Raw genomic sequence first — 23,827 nt, forward strand, 5'->3', positions numbered from 1 at the left:
TGTTTTATTTTCCTCTTGGACGTAGTTAACTGTATTTTGCCAACCTCCCTTAAAGTTAGGCATGGGCATGTGACTTGGTTCTAACTAGTGCAATACAGGCAGGGGTGCTTCGTGCTACTTCCAGATGTGGCACTACAATTACCATCTGACCCTTCACTCGCCCTCGTTTCTTCCCTTTCTCCTCCCTTCTCCTCTCCTCTCTTTATCATAGGCTGAGTAGAGAGGACCCAGAAGAAGTCTTTGAGACCCTACAGGACAGCTAAGCCACTAGATGGAAGGATTCTAGACCTCTTAGTCACCCCGAGTAGGAAAGCCACACAAGAGAGCTGCCGGAAGGGAAATATCCGTGTAAGATTTTGTGTGAGAAGTCTGATTATAGCATTTGTTTTGAAAGTATGGCATTTGTTTTTTCCTGTGGTTATCTTTTAATCTAAAACAAGAAGCATTGAGGGTATGTTCTGATCGCTTAGAAGAAGATAAGGTATAACGTCCAGATTTGATCTCTCTAAGAATGTGCTACCTTTGCTATTCTAGGGAATATTCCTTGATAAACATTAAGACCTATTAGGTATATACATTTCAGCAAAAGATGATTGTAATTACAAACTGACATTGATGGTAAATTACTCTATACCCTTAACAAGGTCACGGGTTGTGAGTCGGAAACCATCTCTGTGTTGGTTTGGGATACAGCCACCATGGTATGTAAATCTGATGCTAAAAATTGGAGCAGCTAGCCATGTGAAGAATTTGGATACTGTACATAAACCACAATGAATCTTATTGTGGAATAGTAAAGATTTATCACTGTATAAATTTCTGTGCACTGATTTGATCAACTGTTTGTTTTTCTTTTGTTAGAAAAATCAAGAGACCATGAAATTGTTTGAGAAATAATTCTAAGTCTACGTGAGCACTGAGGCTTCAGGAACTGAACCATGCTCCGCTGTCCCCATCCCTTGGCTCATTATTCTCAGAGGGATGTGGATTTCACTTTCGACCACTTTAGCTTAGATAGTGATAACAATTACCTACCATTTATTCAGTACTCACTACGTACTGTACTAAAAACTTTATATACATCTCATTTACTCATACAGCTATATAACACATTAAATATTTTTATTCCTGTTCCCCATATGAGGAAACTGAGGCTTAGAAAGTTTAAGCAACTTGTTTCAAGTCAAACATCTGTAATGTAGCAAAACCACATTTCTAAAATTCATGTTCCTAATCAGTGCTCAATGCGTCCCTTACTGACCTTTGTATTCTTTATCTGTAATTGTATTAGATACCTCCTTTTTATGTATAATGCCCAATTTTATAAAATATATTTTTATTTACTCTTTTCTTGAGTGAGATCAAACCCCAGGGGATAGCATATTTGTTCAGGGCCATTTTGTTTTAATGATTTTACATCATAAAATTTGTTTAGATTCTTAGTCACTGAACTCTGTGGAAAGAATGTCATAATTTCTGTGTTGAATTTCATTTTTAAAAAGCCCTGGAAATGCTATTTCCATGATCCCTTCCGTTTTAAAGAGAGAGAATTTGCCAATCGTCTTTCTCACTCAGTCCCAACATTGGAATGGTGTCATTAGAAAAGGAACTTTTCAGCTTTCACAGCAGTAAACACAGTGGAGATGCAAGAAATCCATAGTTCTTACTCTGAAAGGACTGTGGAATTTTATGATATTCTGAATTTTATAGCCCAACATTTTTAAAGGAACCAAAATAAACAAACAGTTCCTCAGTTGCATTCTTTTCCCCCTTTGGCACTAGTCTATCTTATCTGAAATTTTTTCAGTTCATCTACTTCATGATAAGCACTTTTCTTCTCCTAGGAAGAGCTATCAGAATCTCTTAGTATCTTTTTTTTTTTTTTTTTTTTTTAGACGGAGTCTTACTCTGTCTCACCCAGACTGGAGTGCAGTGGTGCAATCTCGGCTCATTGTTGCAGCCTCCACCTCCTGGCTTCAAGTGATTCTCCTGTCTCAGCCTCCCAAGTAGCTGGGACTACAGGCGAGTGCCACCACACCCAGCTAATTTTGTATTTTCAGTAGAGACGGGGTTTCACCATGTTGACCAGGCTGGTCTAGAACTCCTAACCTCAGGTGATCCGCCCACCTCGGGCTCCCAAAGTGCTGGGATTACAGGAGTGAGTCACCGCACCCAGCCTCTTAGTAACTTTATATCTAATTCACACTATCAATTGCAACAACTGAAATATCAACATACATGTGTACAAACTAAACAAATATGTACACACACACAGTGTTTGCTATCCTAAAGCTGCTCCAATTCCAATGTTTTGACGTCTCTGAAATTAAAGAGTTATTATCACTATTTAATAACCTTTCCAACGTGCAAACACATACTTCATCTGGATCAATCACAGATAATTTCATAATAAATAATGTACTAAATATAATCTTTCACACTGATCAAGAGATCAGCTTGAGAGAGTGTGTCATATAACTTTTGACAAACACAATAACTTTGAATAATAGTTTGCTTATTAGCTAAGATGTGGGAAGCTGACTGCTTTCAGAAGCATCTGGATGGAATGAGAATTGAGAACAGCTATACTGTTTTCATATAGCTATACTGAATTTGAAGTTCTTTAAACTCAATACACTAAAAATATGACCTCACAAGCCTGTAGGTCACAGATAAAATCTGAAATTAGGATTGTAGACATCCTGATTAAATGAAGTTGGTCTCATTAACCAAAAGTAATCATGCTTGTTCAGTCGCTAAGCTGCTTAATGCTTCTGTAAAATCTGGGAATTAGGCTTGAGGATATCTCTTCTGCACTGCATAAGCCCTTTCCTTTAAAGCAGTTTTCTTTGTGTTCTTTTTTTCTTTTAGCTTGAAATTGGACCCGGCCTCCAAAAGTCAGTCTTTACCCTGAGCTTAGAAAGGGAAGACATAGAGTTCATAGTAACAGGAAACACATTCAATGCAAGGGATAGAATTAAAGAATGTGTTAATATGGAAAAATGAGAAAACTTGCTATATAATCTACTATTTCTGTCAGACTCCAAGAATCTGAAGTGGGAAATTATTCAAGAAAGATAACAACATAACAGAATGCGCTGATGGAGAAAGGTCTACATTGGAAAAACAAAAACTAATGCCAATCTTTAAAGAGGGTAAACTACAAGGATATATCACAAACATCTACAAGTGATGGATTTTGATTCCCAAGAGTGTGGAGAAAACTCCTAGGGACAACTTTGCAGTGACCAGAAAGCCATGATTGAGTAAGGGGACACATGTTCCTGGGATAGGAGTGATTTTGTGTTTATTTTGGAATGAATTATTTAAAGGGAAAAATGAACCTGATGTATTAGTTTGTTTTCACAGTGCTATAAAGGACTACCTGAGACTGGGTAATTTACAAACAAAAGAGGTTTAATTGACTCAGAGTTTCACAAGACTGGGAAGGCCTCGGGAAACTTACAACCATGACAGAAGGCAAAGGGGAAGGAAGGCGTGTTTTGCATGGTGGCAGGATGGGGGAACTACCAAACACTTTCAAACCATCAGATCTTGTGAGCGGTCACTCACTATCATGAGAATGGCATGGGGGAAACCGTCACCATGATCCAATCACCTCCCATCAGATCTCTCCCTTGACATGTGAGGACAAGATTTGTGTGGGGACAGAGAGCCAAACCATATCACCTGAGAATACTGCATAAATAACCTTTAGCAGGCTAAGTGTAAAGACCTTTATCACATCATTTAGAAATTCAATGTTTCAATTGTTAAAGAAACATGTAAACATATAATATTGTTAAGTTAGCCAACTAATATAAGTGATTCAGTTTTCCTTGGGGGTAGAGAACCTATACATACATGTAAGATGGGATTGTCATTTTTGGGAAAGGTGGAAAAAGATGCAAATCACTTTTGAGCTTTACTTTGAATCATTTATCTAAAAAAACAGAAACAAAAAAAACAATATAGCATATACTTTTGGAGAGGGGTATATTTAACAGAAATAAGAATATAAAGAATATGAGAAGAATATAAAGAATACTTCGGAATATGAATTTCTCTAGCTCTTTGTGAGGAGCTCTGACATCTCTCAGACATAATTGAATGAAAAGGCACAAATTTCTCGGTTGCCATAATTGAAGTGTAGGGTAAGAGGAAAATAGCAGCAAGAACAAAACTCATAGATGCAGACAAGGACAAAAGCCATAGATGCACGAAGGAAAAACCTGCCCACAGAAAAACGGTGTTCTCGGTTTGGTAAAAGTGAGAGAACTTGTTCTTTGGGAAGCCAGGCAGCTCCTAGCAATCACAACTTTCTTTTGAACATACTCATAGATCATTTATTTTAAAATGAATCGGTAGCCTTTTTTGAAAACGCTCAAACTTGTCCTTAGTTATAAGCTTCCTAATCTGCGCTTGCAGAGTCCATGATGCTCAGTTGGTTCTCCCTTGATTATGTGCCCATATTCACTCTTTCATACGTATTCTTTTTGCATCCGATTTATCAGACATCTGTTTGTTCCTCCAGATTTCTTTTGTAAAGTTCTACCTGACCAATCAACACATCTAGTCCCTCCATTTTATGGCATAATCATGCCATAAAATGTTATCTTCGAGTCTAGTCCAGCAAAGTCTTTCTGTAAAAAATCAGATTGAATATTTTCAGCTTTGTAGGCCACGCAGTCTCTGTCACAGCTACTCAGCTCTGCCGTCACAGGTTGAAAGCAGTCATAGACTATACCTAAACAAATGAGCATGGCTTAAAAACGCTGCAAAAACAGATGAGAGTAATTTTGTGGGTAGCAGTTTGTAGATCCCTATTTCAGAGAGTCTTCTGTTTTTCTTGAGCCAGATCTCCTTCGTGAGCCCTTTTCTTTGGAATTATGCTCCTCTTTTTCTCTATGAACTTTAAAAAACAAATTTCTTTCTTGAAATGTAGATAAAGCCTGGGTTTGTCCTCTAAGCAGTACTGCATTTGAGAAGCACTGAACAATCACATAAAACTTAAAAGGATTTTTATTCATTTAATCTCATTTATTCTGTTTCTAAAAGGATATTAAAGAAGATCCAGTTCATAATCTTCAGTAGCACTTTTCACTGTTTACTCTTCTCTCCTGCCTTCACAAGTTACAATCTATTCATTTTTCCTCTGCCAAACCCTGTCTCAAATTCTTGCCCCCAGCAAGCTCGGCCCACAAGGTTTTCATTTTTTCCACGCCACCTCTATCTCAGAGCTCTTTGTTTTGTAGATAGACTAAAGCATCATTGCTAAATTTGTTCATCTCTCTTCTCCCTCCATCATTCTTAGATACAGAGGTCAAAGAACCAGGCCAAGGAGGAAGAATCATTGAAGGGATGATCAAAGCTTGTGAACACTCCTGATTTTAAATGTTTATCCTGTTAAATATTATTTTTATTATCATTATTGGCTTAAGTATATTTCATTTACTTGTGAAAAAACTTCTTATACGTTGTACATAGAATGTTCTCATTAGACAAGGCCTTAAAGGCCATCCTGTCTCCAATAACTTTAGATAGTACATCTCTTACATTAAAGAAGACTGAATCCCAGCACTTTGGGCGGCTGAGGCGGGCAGATCACCTGAGGTCAGGAGTTCAAGACCAGCCTGACAAACATGGAGAAACCCCGTCTCTACGAAAAATACAAAATTAGCCGGGCGTGGTGGCACATGCCTGTAATCCCAGCTACTCAGGAGGCTGAGGCAGGATAATCACTTGAACCCAGGAGGTGAAGGTTGCAGTGAGCTGAGACTATGCCATTGCACTCCAGCCCGGGCAACAAGAGTGAAACTCCATCTCAAAAAAAAGAAGACTGGAGGCTGGCAGGGAGCAGATAGGGAGATAGGCAGAGAGACTCTGCTACACATTCATTATCCAGCATCTCCTAACAGACTCAGCCATCTCACACTAAGAGACAGCAAACAAAGAGAAGGCTCCCAGCAGCCACACTGCAATCACACTGGAATTACCTTCTGTGCATCACTGGACAGCTGGAGGGGTGAGGCCAGAGGGCCTGTTCGTAAACAAGTCTCTCCCACTCATGTCCATAAAGGCATTTGCCTGTAGGAGGTGATTGCCTTCCAATGAAGTTGCTATAAGAGGACACTGACAGGGAAGATCTTTGCAGAGATTTAGAGACCTGATCTGCAATTTAGGCAGACTTTTTGGTGCAGTAGGAAGTTTGAAGAAGTCTTTGCAGCAGTAGTTGTTGGTTTACAGTGGACTGTCTTTACTAGGAGTCGTGAATAGATTTTCTCAGATGAATTGCCTGTTGTCAGCTGAATGTTGAAAGAACTAGGGCTACTTGTGTAATAGAGAGAGGAACAATAGGTTGTGGGCCTTACAATAATAGAATAATAAAGTAGGAAGGATGCTTAGTGATTTTCTAGTATTTTCTAGTAATACAATAACCTTCTATTACACATGGGGAAAATGAAAACTAGAGAGAGAAAGGGATTCCCCCATAGTTACCTGGCTAGTTAGGGCAGACAGTGAAAAATCTATGGATCTTTCTATCAAGTGCTTTTTTTTTTTTCCTCTGCATTGCCCATTGTGATTGGAAATATTAACTGGGTGGCAAGACACAACAAGAATCCTTGGGTTGCTCTGCTAAAGTGGGCGGCAGGAAAGCATAATGATCCATCTTGCTTTGGAGGTTCAGCTAGAACTTTGTTTCCTAAAGGGACTTCTTCAAAACACCTGCGAGGCTCTCGCTTGTTTCACATGCCCAGACTTACCTCCCTGGGCGTAAGGAGTATCCAGCTGCCCAGGTGATTTCGATTTGTTTATCCTCGCCACTTGAGACTCCTTAAGTCTAGACAGCAATGGTTCTGAAACTCACCAAGCATTACAATCTCTTGTGGAATTTCTAGACTTTTAAGTAATATTCCAGCTCATGTTTAAGTCTGGGAAATTCTGATTTAATTGAACTGGGATAGTGCCCAGGCATCTGTATTTTAAGCATCCCAGATATTCTAATGTGTAGCCAGCTTTGAGAAATACAGGGCTAAAGGAAGCCTGAAGGTTTAAGCCTGGAATTAAACAACAGCAAGAAAGTAGAGAAGTAGGAAGGATGGATTGGAGAGATGTTACTGAGGGTGAATTAGGTCAGAAGAACGTCATTGCTCAAGAGGAGAGTAGGAAAGGAGAGACAAGAAACTGGTGAGCCTCCCTGGGAGCGTAATGAGGTTCAAACAGGCTCAGGTGGAAGCTCTCTGGGGGCCAGATTAAACAAAGACAGCAGGGCTTGGAAAGAATTCTCTGAAGACGCTGATCTACCCTCTCTAGACTGAAGTATATTTGGTTTCCTCAGCAAAAAGGAATGACAGAGGACAAATAACTCAGAAGGAAGTGTTTGGAATTGGCAGGTAAGAAAAAATAATAAGGGAGCAGCCTTAGAAGGATGAGCGTGTCTTTAGTGTCAGCAATCCTTGGGCTGTAGTTCATCTGATAACAAGGTCAAAAGTCTCCTGTAAAATGCACGATAGAATCTTTGGACCAGAGGGCCTTAGAGCTCATGAGAATCAACCCCTTCACTTCATAGAGGAGGAACTTGAATCCCAAACAGAGGCAGGGACTTGCCCAAGATCCCAGCCAGTGAACGCACTGGGCCTTTAAGGCCGGGCTCTGAACTCTGTTCACTCCTAGGAGAGCCCACACAGTGTGATAGTTAAGAACTACTCCAGGAACAGAAAGCTCATGTACCTTCCCCAAAATTATACACCTAGTAAACGTGGGTATGTGTAAAACACCAACTTTATCATGTTTTGTTGGGAGGATTAAATATTCATAAGACATTTAGAACAATGCCCAGCATGCAGCATGTGTTATATTAATTATAATTATTACGTCATACTATTTTGTTCAAGTATTAAAGTGACATCATAGTGAATAAGACTGATGTCTATTTTAGGACAGATATTTAGAGAAAATGCAGACTTATTAAGGTGCTCTGTCTTTAATAAAAACTAAACAGATTAGAATTTAGGTGAATACTGAAGCCATGTGTTTTCAAGTGCAGTTTGTTTAAAGTGCAGATTTGTAAGCCTCAGTCCAGATCATTTGAAACAGAATCTCTTGGAGGAAGGGACAAGGAACTGGCATTTTCCAAATGTACTCCCAAGTATTTCTGTTGAACTGTAAAGTGTGACACCTACCGCTCCTTACTGGGGAAGTGGAGTAACTTTCTAAGGTAAAGAGTCAAGACCTTTTTTTTCCTTCAGTGATATAGGTACTAGTGTATTCTCCTCCTCACCGTTACAGATATGGAAAATGAAGGTTAGAGAGGTTGCATAGCTTGCCCAAAGTTACTAACCTTGTGAATGACAGACTAGGGACTCTGAAGCCATATCCTTAAGAACCCAGAGTTACCATTCTCCTGGTTACCATGTGAGTTTGAGCATTTTTCTTATCTATTAAATGGGTTCATATTGGTATCTAATTCAAGGGATGTTGTGAAAATTAAACAATGCCTGTCAGGCATATTGCAGATACCTTGCTCATGGAAACAATCAAATGATAGCTATTGATTCTGTTATTGATGTTAGCATTGTTACTTGTCCTTTTCAAATACTTCATTCAACAAACATTTGTTTGACACCCACTCTGTGCCATATACTGTGCTAATCTGTGAACCCACAAAGGCCAGAAACTAAAATTTGGTTCTTCTCTCCATGAACCAACCAGTCAGGTAGAAACTGTAAATAAAAATCTGTACCATAGACAAAATGTAATCCTGATCAGAGAGGAACAAAATGTGCCCTAATGATTTAGTAAAAACAAAACTTATCTACCAGGTGTCTTTAAGAAATACATTATTCTGGGTAGCTGAGTTTTCTATAATAGTTGAACATATACTTGTTAGATAGCATTTTATGTTTCTTTTTGTATTGGAAGTTAGAAATTTCTGAATATAATACATACTTTACTTTTTAAGCCAAAAATAGTGTGCACCCTCAGGATTACCATGTGGAACCTTATTTACTGGGTTGTGTTATCACACCAAAGTCCTCAGGGGCTTTTGCAAGTACTTTTTTGTTCTTGTGCCTGGCTTTCAATTTTTTTTTTTTTTGTCTCATTGTTGCAAATATCCACCTCACTCCTCACAGAGGTCATTGCAATATACCAGAAAGAATAAAGACTTAGGAGTTATCCAACCTATATTTTTATACTAACCCTTTCAGGCTGTATGAATTAAGCCATTCATCCATTCAAAGAATGTTTATGAATGCCCAGTTGTTATATCAGGAATTCTGTTATATGTAGGGATGCGAGATATAAATGTATCTTCAAGGTTCAGTGTTAAAGTTTCCCTAATTGTTCATTACTTTTTTATGGTATGTAATTTATATTATGTTTAATTCTTAATAATGATTTATTTTCATGGGTTATTGGGGGAACAGGTAGTGTTTGGTTACATAAGTAAATTTTTTAGAGGTGATTTGTGAGATTCTGCTGCGCTCATCCCCCGAATAGTATACACTGAACCCAATTTGTAGTCTTTTATCCCTCACCCTCTTCCCACCCTTTCCCCGGGTTCCCAAAGTCCGTTGTGTCATTCTTATGCCTTTGCATCCTTATGGCTTAGCTCCCACTTATGAGTGAGAACATATGCTGTTTGTTTTTCCATTCCTGGGTTACTTCACTTAGAATGATATTCTCTAGTAATTTCTTTGCATCTCTACAGTGGAGCTGGGGCAGTAACTAACAGATGTTTTGCAAGAGTGGAAGATAAATATAATTAAATGCACCTGGGATTCAAATCCCCTCCATCTCCTCCGTTCACATTCTGTAGTCACAAGCATTATGGTTATGGAACACCTTCTTGCTGAGCACTGTTCCAGGCCTTGGGGATGCATCCATGAACGGGGCAATCAGCTCATGTTAAGCTTACATTCTTCAGGCAGTGGGGTGGATGGGGGTGCGGGAGAGACTAACAATCAACATGTAAATATATAACACAGTCTCAGATAATTGATATTTAAAAAATATGGGGCAAGGATAAACCAGCGATAGGTTTCTTTTTCTCCCCTACTTCTCACCATGATTTGCACAAATGTGTTGCTTAATAAATAAATCCTTATGATTTGTATCAGACTTTATGGCTAGATACTATTTTTTCAAGGTGTTATACCTCGTTCTGAAAAAAAAGTCTAAAGGTTGTGATTTATATAAACCACATTTCCTGTCTTTAGTCAATTTAGTATATTTAATTTACTAAAAATGAAATTTACCAGGACAAATAATTAAAACAGACATAGTATAAATATTATGTTGAATGTTAAGGAATTAGGTAAACATGGTAATGTGAAGTTTATACACAAGACAGACCCTGTAAAGTCCACTTTCAAATAGGGTTAAAGCATAATCAACAGAAAATTTAAAAAATAAAACATAGGACTTAACGGGACTAGGAATATAAATATGTAAAAATTAATATATAAAAGGAAATTGTTCCTGAATGGCAAGATGACTAATTTTAAAGTTTAAAACTTCTATTTTTATGCCACCAAAACTTAATAATGCATATCATGTTGTGATAAAGTACATTTTAAAGACTCTGATTTAAGCTATTTTAGTACCAAGAGTTGGAACAAATAAAGTCAGGACAGGTGAAAATATATATTTCCTTCACTTTGAAGGGAACCACACGAGGGAATTTAGCAATATGGGGGCAGATGGTGGGGGAGGAACTCCTGCTTTGGAAAGTGTGTGTGTGAATTCTCAGCTTTCTGCCATGGTTCTTTGTTACTACTGATTCTTCGGTGCAACACAAACATAGCCAATACAAATGTAAAATTATTTTGCCGGCCGGTTGTGGTGGCTCACGCCTGTAATCCCAGCACTTTGGGAGGCTAAGGTAGGCAGATCATGAGGTCAGGAGTTCGAGATCAACCTGACCAACATGGTGAAACCCTGTCTCTACTAAAAAATACAAAAATTAGCTGGGCGTGGTGGCGTGCACCTGTAACCCCAGCTACTTGAGAGGCTGGGGCAGGAGAATTGCTTGAACTCAGGAGCCGGAGGTTGCGGTGAGCCGAGATCGTGCCATTGCACTCCAGCCTGGGCAACAGAGTGAGAGTTCATCTTGGGTGGGGCGGGGGGAATATTTTGTCATCATTGCTAGTGAATGTTTGGAATAAAACACATACAGATTAGGCAAATTTATATTTAAGAAAAATCCGTAAACATGTATCTTGTTCCTCCATGTAAATGTCACTCAGTCTTACTCTCTGGGTGGGCCAATCGTCTTATCACTGAGAAGCGGCAGTCCAAAGAACGAGGCTCAAGACCTTGGTCTGCTGCATATTGATGGAATGTGTGATCTTGACAAGTATTTTAATGTTATTCAGCTGTAGAATGTTGACAATAATATTCATTCTATGACATCAAACCATAAGAACTTGGTAGCATTCCACCGTTAACCTACAAAACAGGAAGTTCCTAAGGTTCAATATGATACGTAATTCATAATATGACTATCAAGTGGAGTATACGTGAAAGTGATTTTGTGCTGAAGTATTCCAAGTTTGAATCGTTATGTAGCAACAGACTATTGAATCATATCTGTGTGATATATCATGCTTTATGAATTGGGTGACCATCCCATATTTAAAGTGCTAAAATATTAATGAGAATGATAAGAAAAATACATGAACAGTTACAATAAAATCAAGTGTGAAGCGAGGATCCTGCCTCATTGGTCCAGGGTCACTTCTTATTTCCAGGTCCACATCTGATTGCTTGTCATTCCCTGGGATGACAAATATTAGCCCAGTGATCTCCCACCTTTATTTTGTACTCCACATATAATGGTCCAAGAGAAAGTTTCTACAATTTCACAAGTATTAACTCAAACTGTGATTTATTTTAAAATCTTTAAAGGTCTTTTATATACATCAGGTGTTAGCAAACTTTCTACACAGGGCCAGAAAATATTTTTGACTTTGCGGGCCACATGGTTGCTATTGCAACTCCTCAACTCCGCTGTTGTAGCTCAAAAGCAGCCATATACCAGCACCTAAATAAATATGGCAGTGTCCTTAAAAGACTTTACCTACAAAAACAGGTGATGGGATAGATTTTGCCTGTGAGTAGTAGTTTTTCAACACCTAATCCAGATGAAAGATTATAGTGAAGATTCTTCACTAAGCTTTCAGCTATGGGACTTGGATTAGGAATGTGGATTAAGGTCTATAAATCTTTGAAAATCAAACCCAATCACTTACATGTATGTCAGTATGTATACTTCATTTTTACTTGTTTTTGTTTATTGTATAAGATTGTTCAGAACTGTCATCAGATTCCCATAATAGATTCTATAATTGAGAAAAGGTTGAAGGCCACTGCAATTGGATTATTTTCTGCAGAATCAGACAAGTATCTAGAGGTTTTAGGGCAGTAAACCTTTCCTCAATTTTTAAATCACTCATTCAGCAATCTGAGTTGTCTAACAAAGAGTGAGCAGCCTTATGTGGTACAGATACTCGGCTGAGGTTGCAAGATCACTGTTAATAAGTTAAGAGTTTGGACTAGATGACTTAAGGTACTTCCAACCATTAGACCTTATAATTTTTTTCCAAGAAGGTCTACTTTTTCTTTTTCCATATTTTCTTTTCTTTTTTGTCTAAATTCAATTTATCACATTCTTTAATCCTAAGAAACCTCCTCTACAGGTTTCTATTTCCCCATAGTCCTTCCTGAGCTCCATTTTCATGTATCTGAGTCGTGGATGTTACATGCATTTTCCTTCAAGTGTTCACAGTTGTGTAAAACCCTAATGTATTCCAAACCTGATGTCATGGTGATTACACTTATTCAAGTGTCTCCTAAATTCTAATTTGGGGGCAGTTTGTCAATAAGTACCCTGTTTGTAAGCATGCATGTTACTGCGTTTGCATGCTATAATGCTAAAATGACATTTTAAACAAGATGCTCAAGTATTCCTTATCTTTGTCTTCTACCAAATGTCAGATTCTAGACTGAAATGGCTCAGAATATTAACTGATGAATTTAGTATAGTAAAGTTTGATAACATGTTTTATGTTTGTGGAGTTAGTACAGTTTGCAAAAGTGTTGACTGTACACTCTATGCCTGAAGAGCTTTGCATAAGGATCCAGGATGGCTAGGCTGCAGAACTAGATACTTGTGGACTTCCTGTGGGATATGAGTAAAATCCCTATGAGTTTCATTTATAAAAAGAGAGGAGTAGTGATGATGAGAAATAAAGCCCTTTCTAGTTTTTCCCTTCTACAGATCTGTCCAAAAAATAAAAAACAAGGAAAATAATGTTTTTTGAGTGTCAATGTCTTATTAGTTGAGGCAACAGACCTACATACACAAAATGGAAATGCCATTTCAATGTGGGTAAATTTGTGGGTAAATTATGATAGAATGAACTAAGGACAAGAACACTTAAAGCATGCCAAATTGAGGGTGTGAACCCAAACAAAATATATAAATATTGTATCCTTTCTAGGTGAGCTCAGTGTTGGCAAATGTAAAGAATATGACTTGGGGGAAGATGGCGGATTATGTAAAAGGTCAATTTGTAAGGGCTCAAGGATGAAAACAACCTGTAGGATACAGCTGATGTATTAGTTTGCTTTCATGCTGCTATGAAGAGATACCTGAGACTGGGTAATTTATAAAGACAAGAGATTTAATACACTCACAGTTATGCATGGCTAGGGGAGGCCTCAGGAAACTTACAAAATGGCAGAAGGCACCTCTTCACAGGGTGGCAGAAGAGAGAATGAGTGGAAGCAGGGAAATGCCAGATACTTATAAAACCATCAGATCTCATGAGACTCACACATTTTCAGGACAACAGCACAGGTAGCGGGGAACCACCTCCATGATCCAATTACTTCCTCCTGGTCCTGCCCTTGACACATGGGGATTATTACAATTCAAGGTGAGATTTGGGTGGGGATACAGAGCCAGACGATATCAGCTGGCTAAACAATTTGTAAGGAGGGTTTCCTCAAAAGAATGAGAGACAAAGGTGATCAGATTTTTGTCAAGGATGCAGGGTTAATGACTGTGAACTCTCTGTCACAAAAGGAGTAACCTAATGAAAATTCTGCTTGAGAAGGCTGATCATTACATAGTCCTTTAAGTTAGAAAATGCTGACTAATGAAAAAGGCAAGAGGTTTAGTGGGATGGGGAGCATGAGTGAAGGGAATTCAGAGAAATCATTACCTTTAAGGAAGAAATTGGTTAGGATAAAGAATGGGCCAGAAAACATAAGACGTTAGAGAATTTGGTAATTGAGAGAGATGAAGGACACTTCCTCAAAATTAATGACTGCCAAGTTTGGGCTAAATTTGTAGAACTTTAACGGGAGAAATTTGGGGTTGGACTGCACAGTAAAATGTCATGGAGAAGCAAGCCGTGAAGCTGTGGGCAATCAGATCTTAAGACAGGCCATGGTCAGTCAGGAGAGAAAAGATTTCTGAAGATGAAGTCAATAACTAGGAGAAATGAGTGTTGAAATATGCAAAATAGAGTTTTTTAAGAATATATTGGTTCAGTAATATATAAAAATAAATTCCTTGATAAGAATTTTTGTTTAAATTGTGGCAAATTGAGATATTAAGGCATACAAAATGCTCTAAATGAATTTTATTTTTTGAAGTTGTGTTTTCTGAGAGTTAAGCTGATATGGATTTGAGTTGGGATGAGTAGAGAGATAAGGAACTTCATATTTTTCCATATGAGGTTGAAAAGGAAAGATTTCCATCTAAGGAAAAAAAGATGCTAATGGGCTTAATTTAGAGTTTGCAAGTGAGTTTTGGAGGCAAATTTATCTCAAGTTTATGAATAAGTTTAGTCCTCCAGGGTCCTTGGGCACTGTTAGGCACAATAAAAAGGCAATACACTAGAAGGCATCAAGGTATTCTTTGGCATCCTCAAAACTAAGTATGATGATTAATGATGGAATAGTTATAATAATGGCAGGGTAAATTCTAAGTATTGGAATGTTTTCTGACCTAAAAATGTGAAAGGAATCATATGGTCAGGAATGCTTCTGAAGCTAACCCAAAGACTCATTTTGCAAAAGATATAGGGAGGTTAATAATTAAGGCTTAAGCAATAATTGGATGGATAGATAAATTGGATGGATGGATAGGTGGAAGAAGTCATGTTTAGAGTTTTGAATCACTTTTATCTAAGGGTTGGGGATACTTCCAGAGTCTTTGAGGGCTCAAGTTTCCTTGAGCAATAGTAATCCTAACTGTCTTTTCTTATATTACATTTGAGAGTCAGTTCCTTCTGGCAACATTGAGAATCTGCAGAAGGGCAAGCATTCTGTAAATATCATTCACCTATCATTACCTGTTTTCTTATGCCAATTTTCTGGTCATATTGTGGAAAAAGGATGACTATTTTGATGAGACAGAATTAGTAAAATATTTAGTTATTTCACAGAAAAAAGAAATATTCCTCTTAACTGTGAAAACTTCATATTGCCCAAGTTTTATGGTGAATGAAAATTAGGAACCATATATGTAATTTAGCAAAGCATGATTTTGAAACAACATAAATTTAACTCTCAGATTTATTACCAACACCTGAGTAACAACTTCCCTATCCTTGCTGAACGTAAAGATCATCATGTATAAATGCTGACATTTTGTGAGGTCCTCAAAGGTTTATACCTATTTGTGATCCCATCCTCCCAATGAGGACATCCCAGTTTGATCACAGTTGGTGAGGAGGAGGTCCCTCCAGGCCTGCTCTATTGGAGATTTCTCCTGCAACATTGTCTTTTACAACTGCTGACACCCTGTCAAGGAGGCCTTTGAGCCAGGAAATCTAGTGGCACCAATGAGCTTCTGGTCTGCATCACTACTAAGTGCTATTTTATTTTGTTAAATGAGTTTATATTGATGTTTCTATATAATCAAGTCTATTTGTAGTTTTATAGCTTTAAGTTTGGATGCTCCAATGGGGAGTAAGTGTGGGAGCTGTTAAAAGAAGTCAAGGGTTAGACAATTCATGACAAGAATTTGTTTCTGATGCATAATTTTTTTCTTATTGGACTATAGATAAAGACTTAGCACCAGGCGCTCTGGCTCACGCCTGTAATCCCAGCACTCTGGGAAGCTGAGGCAGGTGGATCACCTGAGGTCAGGAGTTTGAGACCAGCCTGGCCAACATGGTGAAACCCCATCTCTACTAAAAATACAAAAATTAGCCGGGCACAGTGGTGTATGCCTGTAATCCCAGCTGCTCAGGAGGCTGAGGCAGGAGAATCGCTTGAACCCAGGAGGCAGAGGTTGCAGTGAACCAAGATGGTGCCACAGGACTCCAGCCTGAGCAAGAGAGCAAGACTTCATCTCAAAAAAAAGAAAAAAAAAACCACTTAGGTTTTCATGAAATATATCTGGTGTGAACCAGTTCTTCTTAGATTTCAGCTTTTCTGTCTGTTAAATTAGAAAAACTAAGCTAGACGACCTCTCAGGTCTATTATTTCTAAAACCCATCTATGCAACTAAGGTTGTTTGGAATCTGAAATTTTAGAGATGTGGAGATTTTCAAGCACACTGACAGAAAATAAAGGTGCAACAGACTAAAATGACAATGTTTAGGGAAGAACAGGCAAAGCAAGAGGGAGTCCAGACTATTGGCAGATACCTCTTTACGTTTTCAGGTCACTTCTGTAAAGTTCTTTTTTCCTGAATTAATGCAGGGTGTAAGATAGTTAATCCAAGAAAAACAACTTGAAAAGAAAAAAAAATTGACTTCGGGCTTTCTATCTTTAGGTGTGACTGACTTGACAAAAACCTTTGAACTGAGTGATTGTTCTATGAGTAAATTGATACCAAGAGTCACCCAAAGGTAAAGACTTGGAAGATAGGTAGGATTTGCTTCACTCTTCCTGCCCTATGGCATCAGCTAATCTTTGTCCTCCTTTTCTCTCAATAATGTTTCCACATATTTATCCATAAAATGGAAAGCATGAAAAGGCCATGAAGATCTCCTAACATAGACCATTTAATTTTTATTTCTTTTTTGTTTTTAAGAAACAGACACTTTCTTTAATTAGACTCTTGTTCAGAACCCTAATATACCTTAGACAAGAAAAAGCTGAACTTCATGGTGTTAAGGAGGTGTGTATCAAGTCCCACCAACACTGGCTGTTTCTTTACCTCTGGTGAACACATTGAGTCACCAGGAAACTGAAGATATCCAGAAACACAAGTTGAAAATGACTGATCTATTCCAACTCCCCTCCACCACCCCTGTCTTTTGTAATAAAGCCCCCTTGAAGCACTGAGAGGAGTGAAGTTGCCTCATTTAATGTAGCCTGTCTAAGACAAAAGTGATCTAGAAGAAAATGAGTGGTGATGAGGGTATTGTTTTGACCCAAGGTCACAGATGGAAGGGAGGGATAGGTTTCATATAATTACTTTATTTGTATGTGACACTTTAAAAGCTTGAACAGACCATTCAAACACACTGTCTAATCAGTTTAATTCAGCAAGTATGTCCCGGATGCAAACGATGTCGCGCTTTTTGTGGTAGAACCAATGCATTGACTACCAGGAGCTGTATAAAAATTACGTAGCACATTTAAAGAAAGCCTCTCAACCACCTTCTGAGGGAAGCATAGTTGAAGAAACTGAGGTTCAAAGGCATTGAGTAACTTGGCCATGGCCTCAAAGCGTGTCATTAGCAGAACCGAGATTGAACCTTGGTCGGCCCCTTCCAAAACTTGCAATTCTTCAACTCTATCCTCAAGGAGCTATAAAACTGCAAGAAATACAGAGTTGAGAGAGAGATGTTTCACCCACGAATTACCTAAAATCCGGGTAATTTGTTGGACAAATTGTTGTCCAACCAAGCAGGTTAATTGTTGGACAAGCAAAGTAGGACAAAGTAGCATTGATGAGATGAAATAAAAGAACAAAATTCGAAGGAGAAAAATTATACTTAAATTAGGAACTAGGAAGTACTATATAAGGAAGACAGCACTGAGGGTTGGGTAGGCATGGGCAAGGCAGTGGGGTGGAGATCCTGGTCTCCATGCTGTCACTTGCAAGGAAGCTGAAGTTTGGGGAGTCTGGAGGCTTGTCCAGGTTTTCACAGCTGATTATGGTGACATTAGAATTACAGGGAAATGACTTTTAGGAGTCAGAACCTAGGGATAAAAGCGAAACAAAAAAATAACAAAATAGTTACAGACAGGAACCAGGACTTACTCCGTGGAAATAACGGAAATAATAGAAATAGGTGATGAGTATGGAACCAGTGCTGTTTTTCTCTCTTCTGCCTTAGAGATGATGTCTTCCTTCTATGTAACACTCTTTTCTGAATCTGCCTTGATGTTTATTATTGAAGATGTTAGTCACATTATCTATCAGTCTCTTTAGAAACTAAATCTACATTGCTGCTAACTTAGAAACTCATACTTTTTCGAATCTCACACACTAATATCATTATTGTTGAGAGCCTACTTTGTGTGGTGATGTTTACCTTCTAGTGCTCACCTGGCTTTCGAGCTATCAGGCATCCCGTTTAGATCTTTGGATGTTGGGGATGTCCTTATGGGTCCATGTATATGGCCATTCATATGGGAGTTTATCTGCATTTTCGTTTTGGAATAATTCATGCATTTTTTCACTTCTGTTTTTGACATTTGCTATGAATTGCATTTACTTTTATTTTTCCTATTTTCTTATACTTCAGTTTTATCTGAAGACAAATTTTAATGTAAATCAAACATATTCAAAAGTGTCATCATGAGAGTATTTATAAATTTCCCTTCAGCGTTAAATCCATTAACTTTTACTTCTTCTCTACTCACTATTTGGCGGTAAATAAACCAAGTCGGCCACAATCTCAAAAGAGAAGTGAAGAAAATTAATATACCCTTTTAATTTAAAGATACTGGATTATCATATGGTCTTCTAATTATAGGGATCTCATTAATTCTAATACCCCACTCTTCCATTTCTACCAATTTAACTTTGTTAATTCCTCCTTCTCTGTATAACTCTGTTTTAACCTCATAGAGACAGTTTTCTTTTGTCTCTTTCTTTCTTTCTTTCTTTCTTTTTCTTTCTTTCTTTCTTTTTCTTTCTTTCTTTCTTTCGCCTCTTTCTCTCTCTCTTTCTCTCTCTCTCTGTTTCCCTCCCTCCCTCCCTCCCTTCCTTTTTTTTTTTTTTTTGTTGAGACAGAGTTTCACTCTTGTCGCCCAGGCTGGCATGCAGTGGTGCGATCTTGGCACACTGCAACCTCTGCCTCCTGGGTTCAAGTGATTCTCTTGCCTCAGCCTCCCGAGTGGGTGGGATTACAGGCACCCGCCACCATGCCCAGCTAATTTTTGTATTTTTGGAAGAGACAGGGTTTCCTCGCCCTGGACCCTCTTCCTGCCCTCTGCAATCTGAATCCAAAGCTAGTTTTCACAATTCCCTTAATTCTCTGATGTAACCTATTCAGTGAAACAACAGTAGTATTGTTTTTATCTATTTTTTTGTTCCCTTCCCCAGTGGTATAAGCTGGAGATAATCACATAACTGTGTAAGTTGGGAAATGACAAATTCATGTTTTCTAAACTGATTCACATTTCTAAACCCTCACCTTTTTTTCCCAAATAGTCACTTAATATCTGACCCCCTCAATTTTCAGCACATGGCCTTGTCTTCCTCCTGCTTCATCAAGAAAATTGAAGTCATCAGCCTTGACTTCTATTTATCTTCTATGAAAACCTTTATATCTGTATTAATTTTGCTGTCTACTTCATCCTAGAGTGAGGGATTAAGGGGTTTTAGTTCAAGACAGTCCTCTCTACCTATGGCTTGACCTTTTCCAACCTGCCTATTTCAGGATTTCTTACCATGCCATTCCCTTTCTTTCCAGGATCTTGAAATTTTCTCCCTCCACACTAGCTCCTTCTTCTTTAGGCATAATTCAGGTTCTTCTAATCCAATTGTATCCAAAAAACATTTCTTTTGCCACCCCCATTTACTCCTCAAAACACTAAAATATTTTGAGGGTATCATTAATCTACAGAAGGTTCTAATGTCAAGGTTGCCAATGACCGCCTTATGTCAAATCTAGTAGGTATTTTTCAGGTCTTATCTTCCTAGATCCCATTGCCATCAAGTACTGTTGATTATTTTTCATTTTGTTTTTACCTTGGCTTCTAAAATACCATAAACTTCTCAGGGTCTGTTCTCAGGTTTTCTAAGTGGAGCCCTGCGTACCTTCTCTCATTGCACCTATTCTGCATAGGTCATTGTATCCACACTCACAGATACGTTTTTCCCCTATGAGGAAGATTTCTGTTTCTAAACTTTTGGTCTATTTTTCTTCCTAGAGTTTAAGGCTTATTTAAGTTGGTTTCACTTTTTTCATATCCCTAGGTACTTAGAACTCAGCATGCTAAAATGTAGTTTATCATCTCTCTTTCTTCAAGCCAGATCCTCCAACTATACTTACTGATGTAGTTAGTAGAATCATCAACCACACGGTTCAATCAAGCTGGAAACTTAAAGTCATCTTTGACTCTTCATTCTGCCTTCATTAGTAACACAACCAATACCTGATTTAGCCTTTTTACTAATAATTGACTTTGTCCCTATCATCTCCATTCCCATTGATTTTGCCCTTTTGTTGTCTTACCTGAACTGATGCAGGAACATTCTAAATAGCCACTTTACCCATAAACTGACATGCTGTAAATTCTTCCATCGCACAACTTCCAGATTTACCAATATAAAACATAGTCTGACTGTGTCTGTCTCATGAATCAAATCCTTTAATACTGACTGTGGTGATAGATACGCTACTCCACACATGCGATAAAATTGTATAAAATGAAATACACACATATATATTCACATTCAAATAAGTACAAGTAGAACTGAGGATTTATGGGTCAGATCACTGGATTTTATCAATGTCACTATCCCAGTTTTGATATTATAAGGTAGTTTTACAAGATGTTGCTATCGAGGGAACTGGGTAAAGGGTACATGGGATCTCTCTGTATTATTCATTACAACTGCAGGTAAATCTACAATTTCCTCAATTTAAAATTTATTTAAAATATTTTGAGATATATATTATTTAAAATATACATATCTTTATATATGTATATTTTAAATGATATATTTATATCATGTAAATATATAAATATATCTATATTTAATATATTTTGATATATGTAAATATATACACACACACACACACACACTCTCTCTCTCTCTCTCTCTATCTCTCACCACAAGTACAGACATAGGCTTTTTAAAAACATAGCATACAAGTTTCTTCTTACCTCTCTGGCTTAATCTCCCAGCATTCTCTGCCCAAAAGTTTTCAAAATGTTAACACAGAGTTGCTTGTGATTTTCTCACACATACCAGGCTATTTTCCATTGTAGTATTTTGTTTATGCTGTTATCATAGAGTGCTCACTCTACCATTAGCTCTTACCTGACCTTCCTAATTTTCATCAGTTAAGGCTCTTTTCCTTGATTCTTCAAATAAAATTACATTGTTCATCTTTGTGTTTTCGTAGTGCTGTCTACACTGCTAACACATTTACTGTAGGTTTGTTTTCCTGTCTTTCCTTCTATACCATCAATTCCTAGAAGATGAGACAGTATTATACACTTTTTATTTCGTTTCCATTGTGCTTCCTGGCAAATAAGTCCTCTATGCACGTTTAACTTGAGCAAATGAATGTGCTATTGCAGGTAGCTTGGAAATCAGCATTAATAAATCTAATACTATTATCTTCTACTGTATTACTAGACCAGAACACATATTTGAAATTTTAAGAAGATGATTGACTATCCTAATACAGTATTTTTTAAAGTTCTTTATAACAGGAACAGTAATAATTAAGAACTTAACTAATTTTATCCTGGGATAAAATTAGTCTACTGATTATCACAACAAATCACATATTAAGATGATCTGCCCAGATAATATTTAGATTTGGAGAATGCATCATCTGAGAAAGCTGATGTTTTCCTCCAAATATATAGGAATAAAAGTTTGGAAAAAATAAGTAAAGCAAACTTCAGGGCTCAGCATCAAAATGAAGCAAACAGAAATAGGATTCATTTGCAAAGTGTTCAGATGTTTGCTTATTATTAAGTCTAACATACAATTCTACATTTTAATTAAGAACCACCCACACATCAAGGTAAGTAACTGGCAATAAAAAATTAAAAAATATTAGGTCCACAGGTTTGAGTTTATTGTCCCTGAGTGTGATTCTAAGATTGCGGTTATGGGAGGAATGATTAATCTGAGGAAAAAATTTAAATTTTCTGAGTTCATTTCTGTTTCCTGGTTCTATTTCTTACCTGCTGGTGGCAGAATGGGCAGATAATCAGTTGAGACTATTATAAAATGGGTTTAATGATAGGTCAGACTTCCTATCAAATTTAATGAGGAAATGTTTATTTTCAAAATCTACAGAACACAGATGTCGGATAGTGGAGGTATAGAGCATAATAATATTATTAGTTAGGAAAGGAGAGCTTTGATAGAAGACGAGATTGTCTAGCATTGGAGGTCTGCCTTATTTTATGGCAAAATTGGATTCATTATACTACCTGAAGAAATGCCAGTTGTGCAACTTGTAACAGGTGCTACATCATACCTGCATGGTTTTATAGATTCACTTGATGTTTTCATGATAGAGTATGCTTTAATTTAAATATTCAGTGTCATAAATACAGAAAGTATAATACTAGTTTCATTTTTGTCCTTTTAAGTTTCGTAGAAACCCCAGCTCATTTCTCTTGGAAAGAAAGTTATTACCGATCCACCATGTCCCAGAGTACACAGACAAATGAATTCCTCAGTCCAGAGGTTTTCCAGCATATCTGGGATTTTCTGGAACAGTAAGTATAAAACAAGCAAGAAATGTTGTGCTTGAGCTAAATAGGTAAATGTGGGTGGTCAAAATATTGCTTACTAGGGCATGTTTTTTCTAGAATCAGTAGAAGTTATTTAGGAAAAGTTAATGACTCCAATGCCATCTCTTTGTTCAAAATTCCGTGGTGATTTTTTCCATTTCTGACACCGAAAGATCCTTACTAATCCAAGGTGATGTAATTTTGGAGGGCCTAAGGCCTCCTGCACCAAATTCACTTCCCCAGTGTTTCTCTGATACTCAGAATCCATTCCTTTGGCTTGAAGACTTATCTACTTTTATAATGCAGGTACTCACTGAGAAGATAAAACACTGAATTGTATTGTTTATTTATACCTTGCTGTGAAACGTATTATTATTTCTTTATTAAAACAGGTTCGGATAAGTGAATAAATTAAGAAAAGGTGAAAAGAGAATTTCAGCACACTGGAGACCCTTAGGAATAGAGTATAAAATACTCTATCACAGATACATCTGTTATTTCCTTCAGCCTACCCAGTAATTATCTGAGGAGGGCAGAGGTCATGATCCCCATTTAACAAGTGGGGGTTGGATTTGAACTGCTTGAAATTACACATTTGATAAGTGATTGAGCCAGGACTCAAACCTAGGGTTTCTAACTCCAAGAAGCCAATGAGCCTTGCTGACTTTGAAGCAGAAATTGCTTGTTGTTAACAACAGCATGAGTATGTTTTAGTCCCTTTCCAGGCCTAACTCACTTTTTTCTTTCCTATGTGTTAGGCCTATATGTTCAGTTCAGCCCATTGACTTGAACTTTGTGGATGAACCATCAGAAGGTGGTGCAACAAACAAGATTGAGATTAGCATGGACTGTATCCGCATGCAGGACTCGGACCTGAGTGACCCCATGTGGGTGAGTGGCACAGGCTTTCTCT

At 37.7% G+C, this 23,827-nt stretch overlaps 1 protein-coding gene across 7 annotated transcripts in view; it reads left to right on the plus strand.

Moving 5' to 3' along the window:
* Window positions 1-23,827, plus strand: part of TP63 (tumor protein p63) — a 266,146-nt gene that overhangs the window by 83,946 nt on the left and 158,373 nt on the right. For all 7 annotated transcript variants that reach the window (XM_054553125.2, XM_063722391.1, XM_063722388.1 and 4 more), the window contains exons 2-3: window positions 22,771-22,899; window positions 23,673-23,805. In XM_054553125.2, the coding sequence (XP_054409100.2) occupies window positions 22,771-22,899; window positions 23,673-23,805 (262 nt within the window). The remainder of the gene's footprint in view (window positions 1-22,770; window positions 22,900-23,672; window positions 23,806-23,827) is intronic.

This window comes from Pongo abelii, chromosome 2 (assembly GCF_028885655.2).
Source record: "Pongo abelii isolate AG06213 chromosome 2, NHGRI_mPonAbe1-v2.0_pri, whole genome shotgun sequence".
NCBI lineage: Eukaryota > Metazoa > Chordata > Mammalia > Primates > Hominidae > Pongo > Pongo abelii.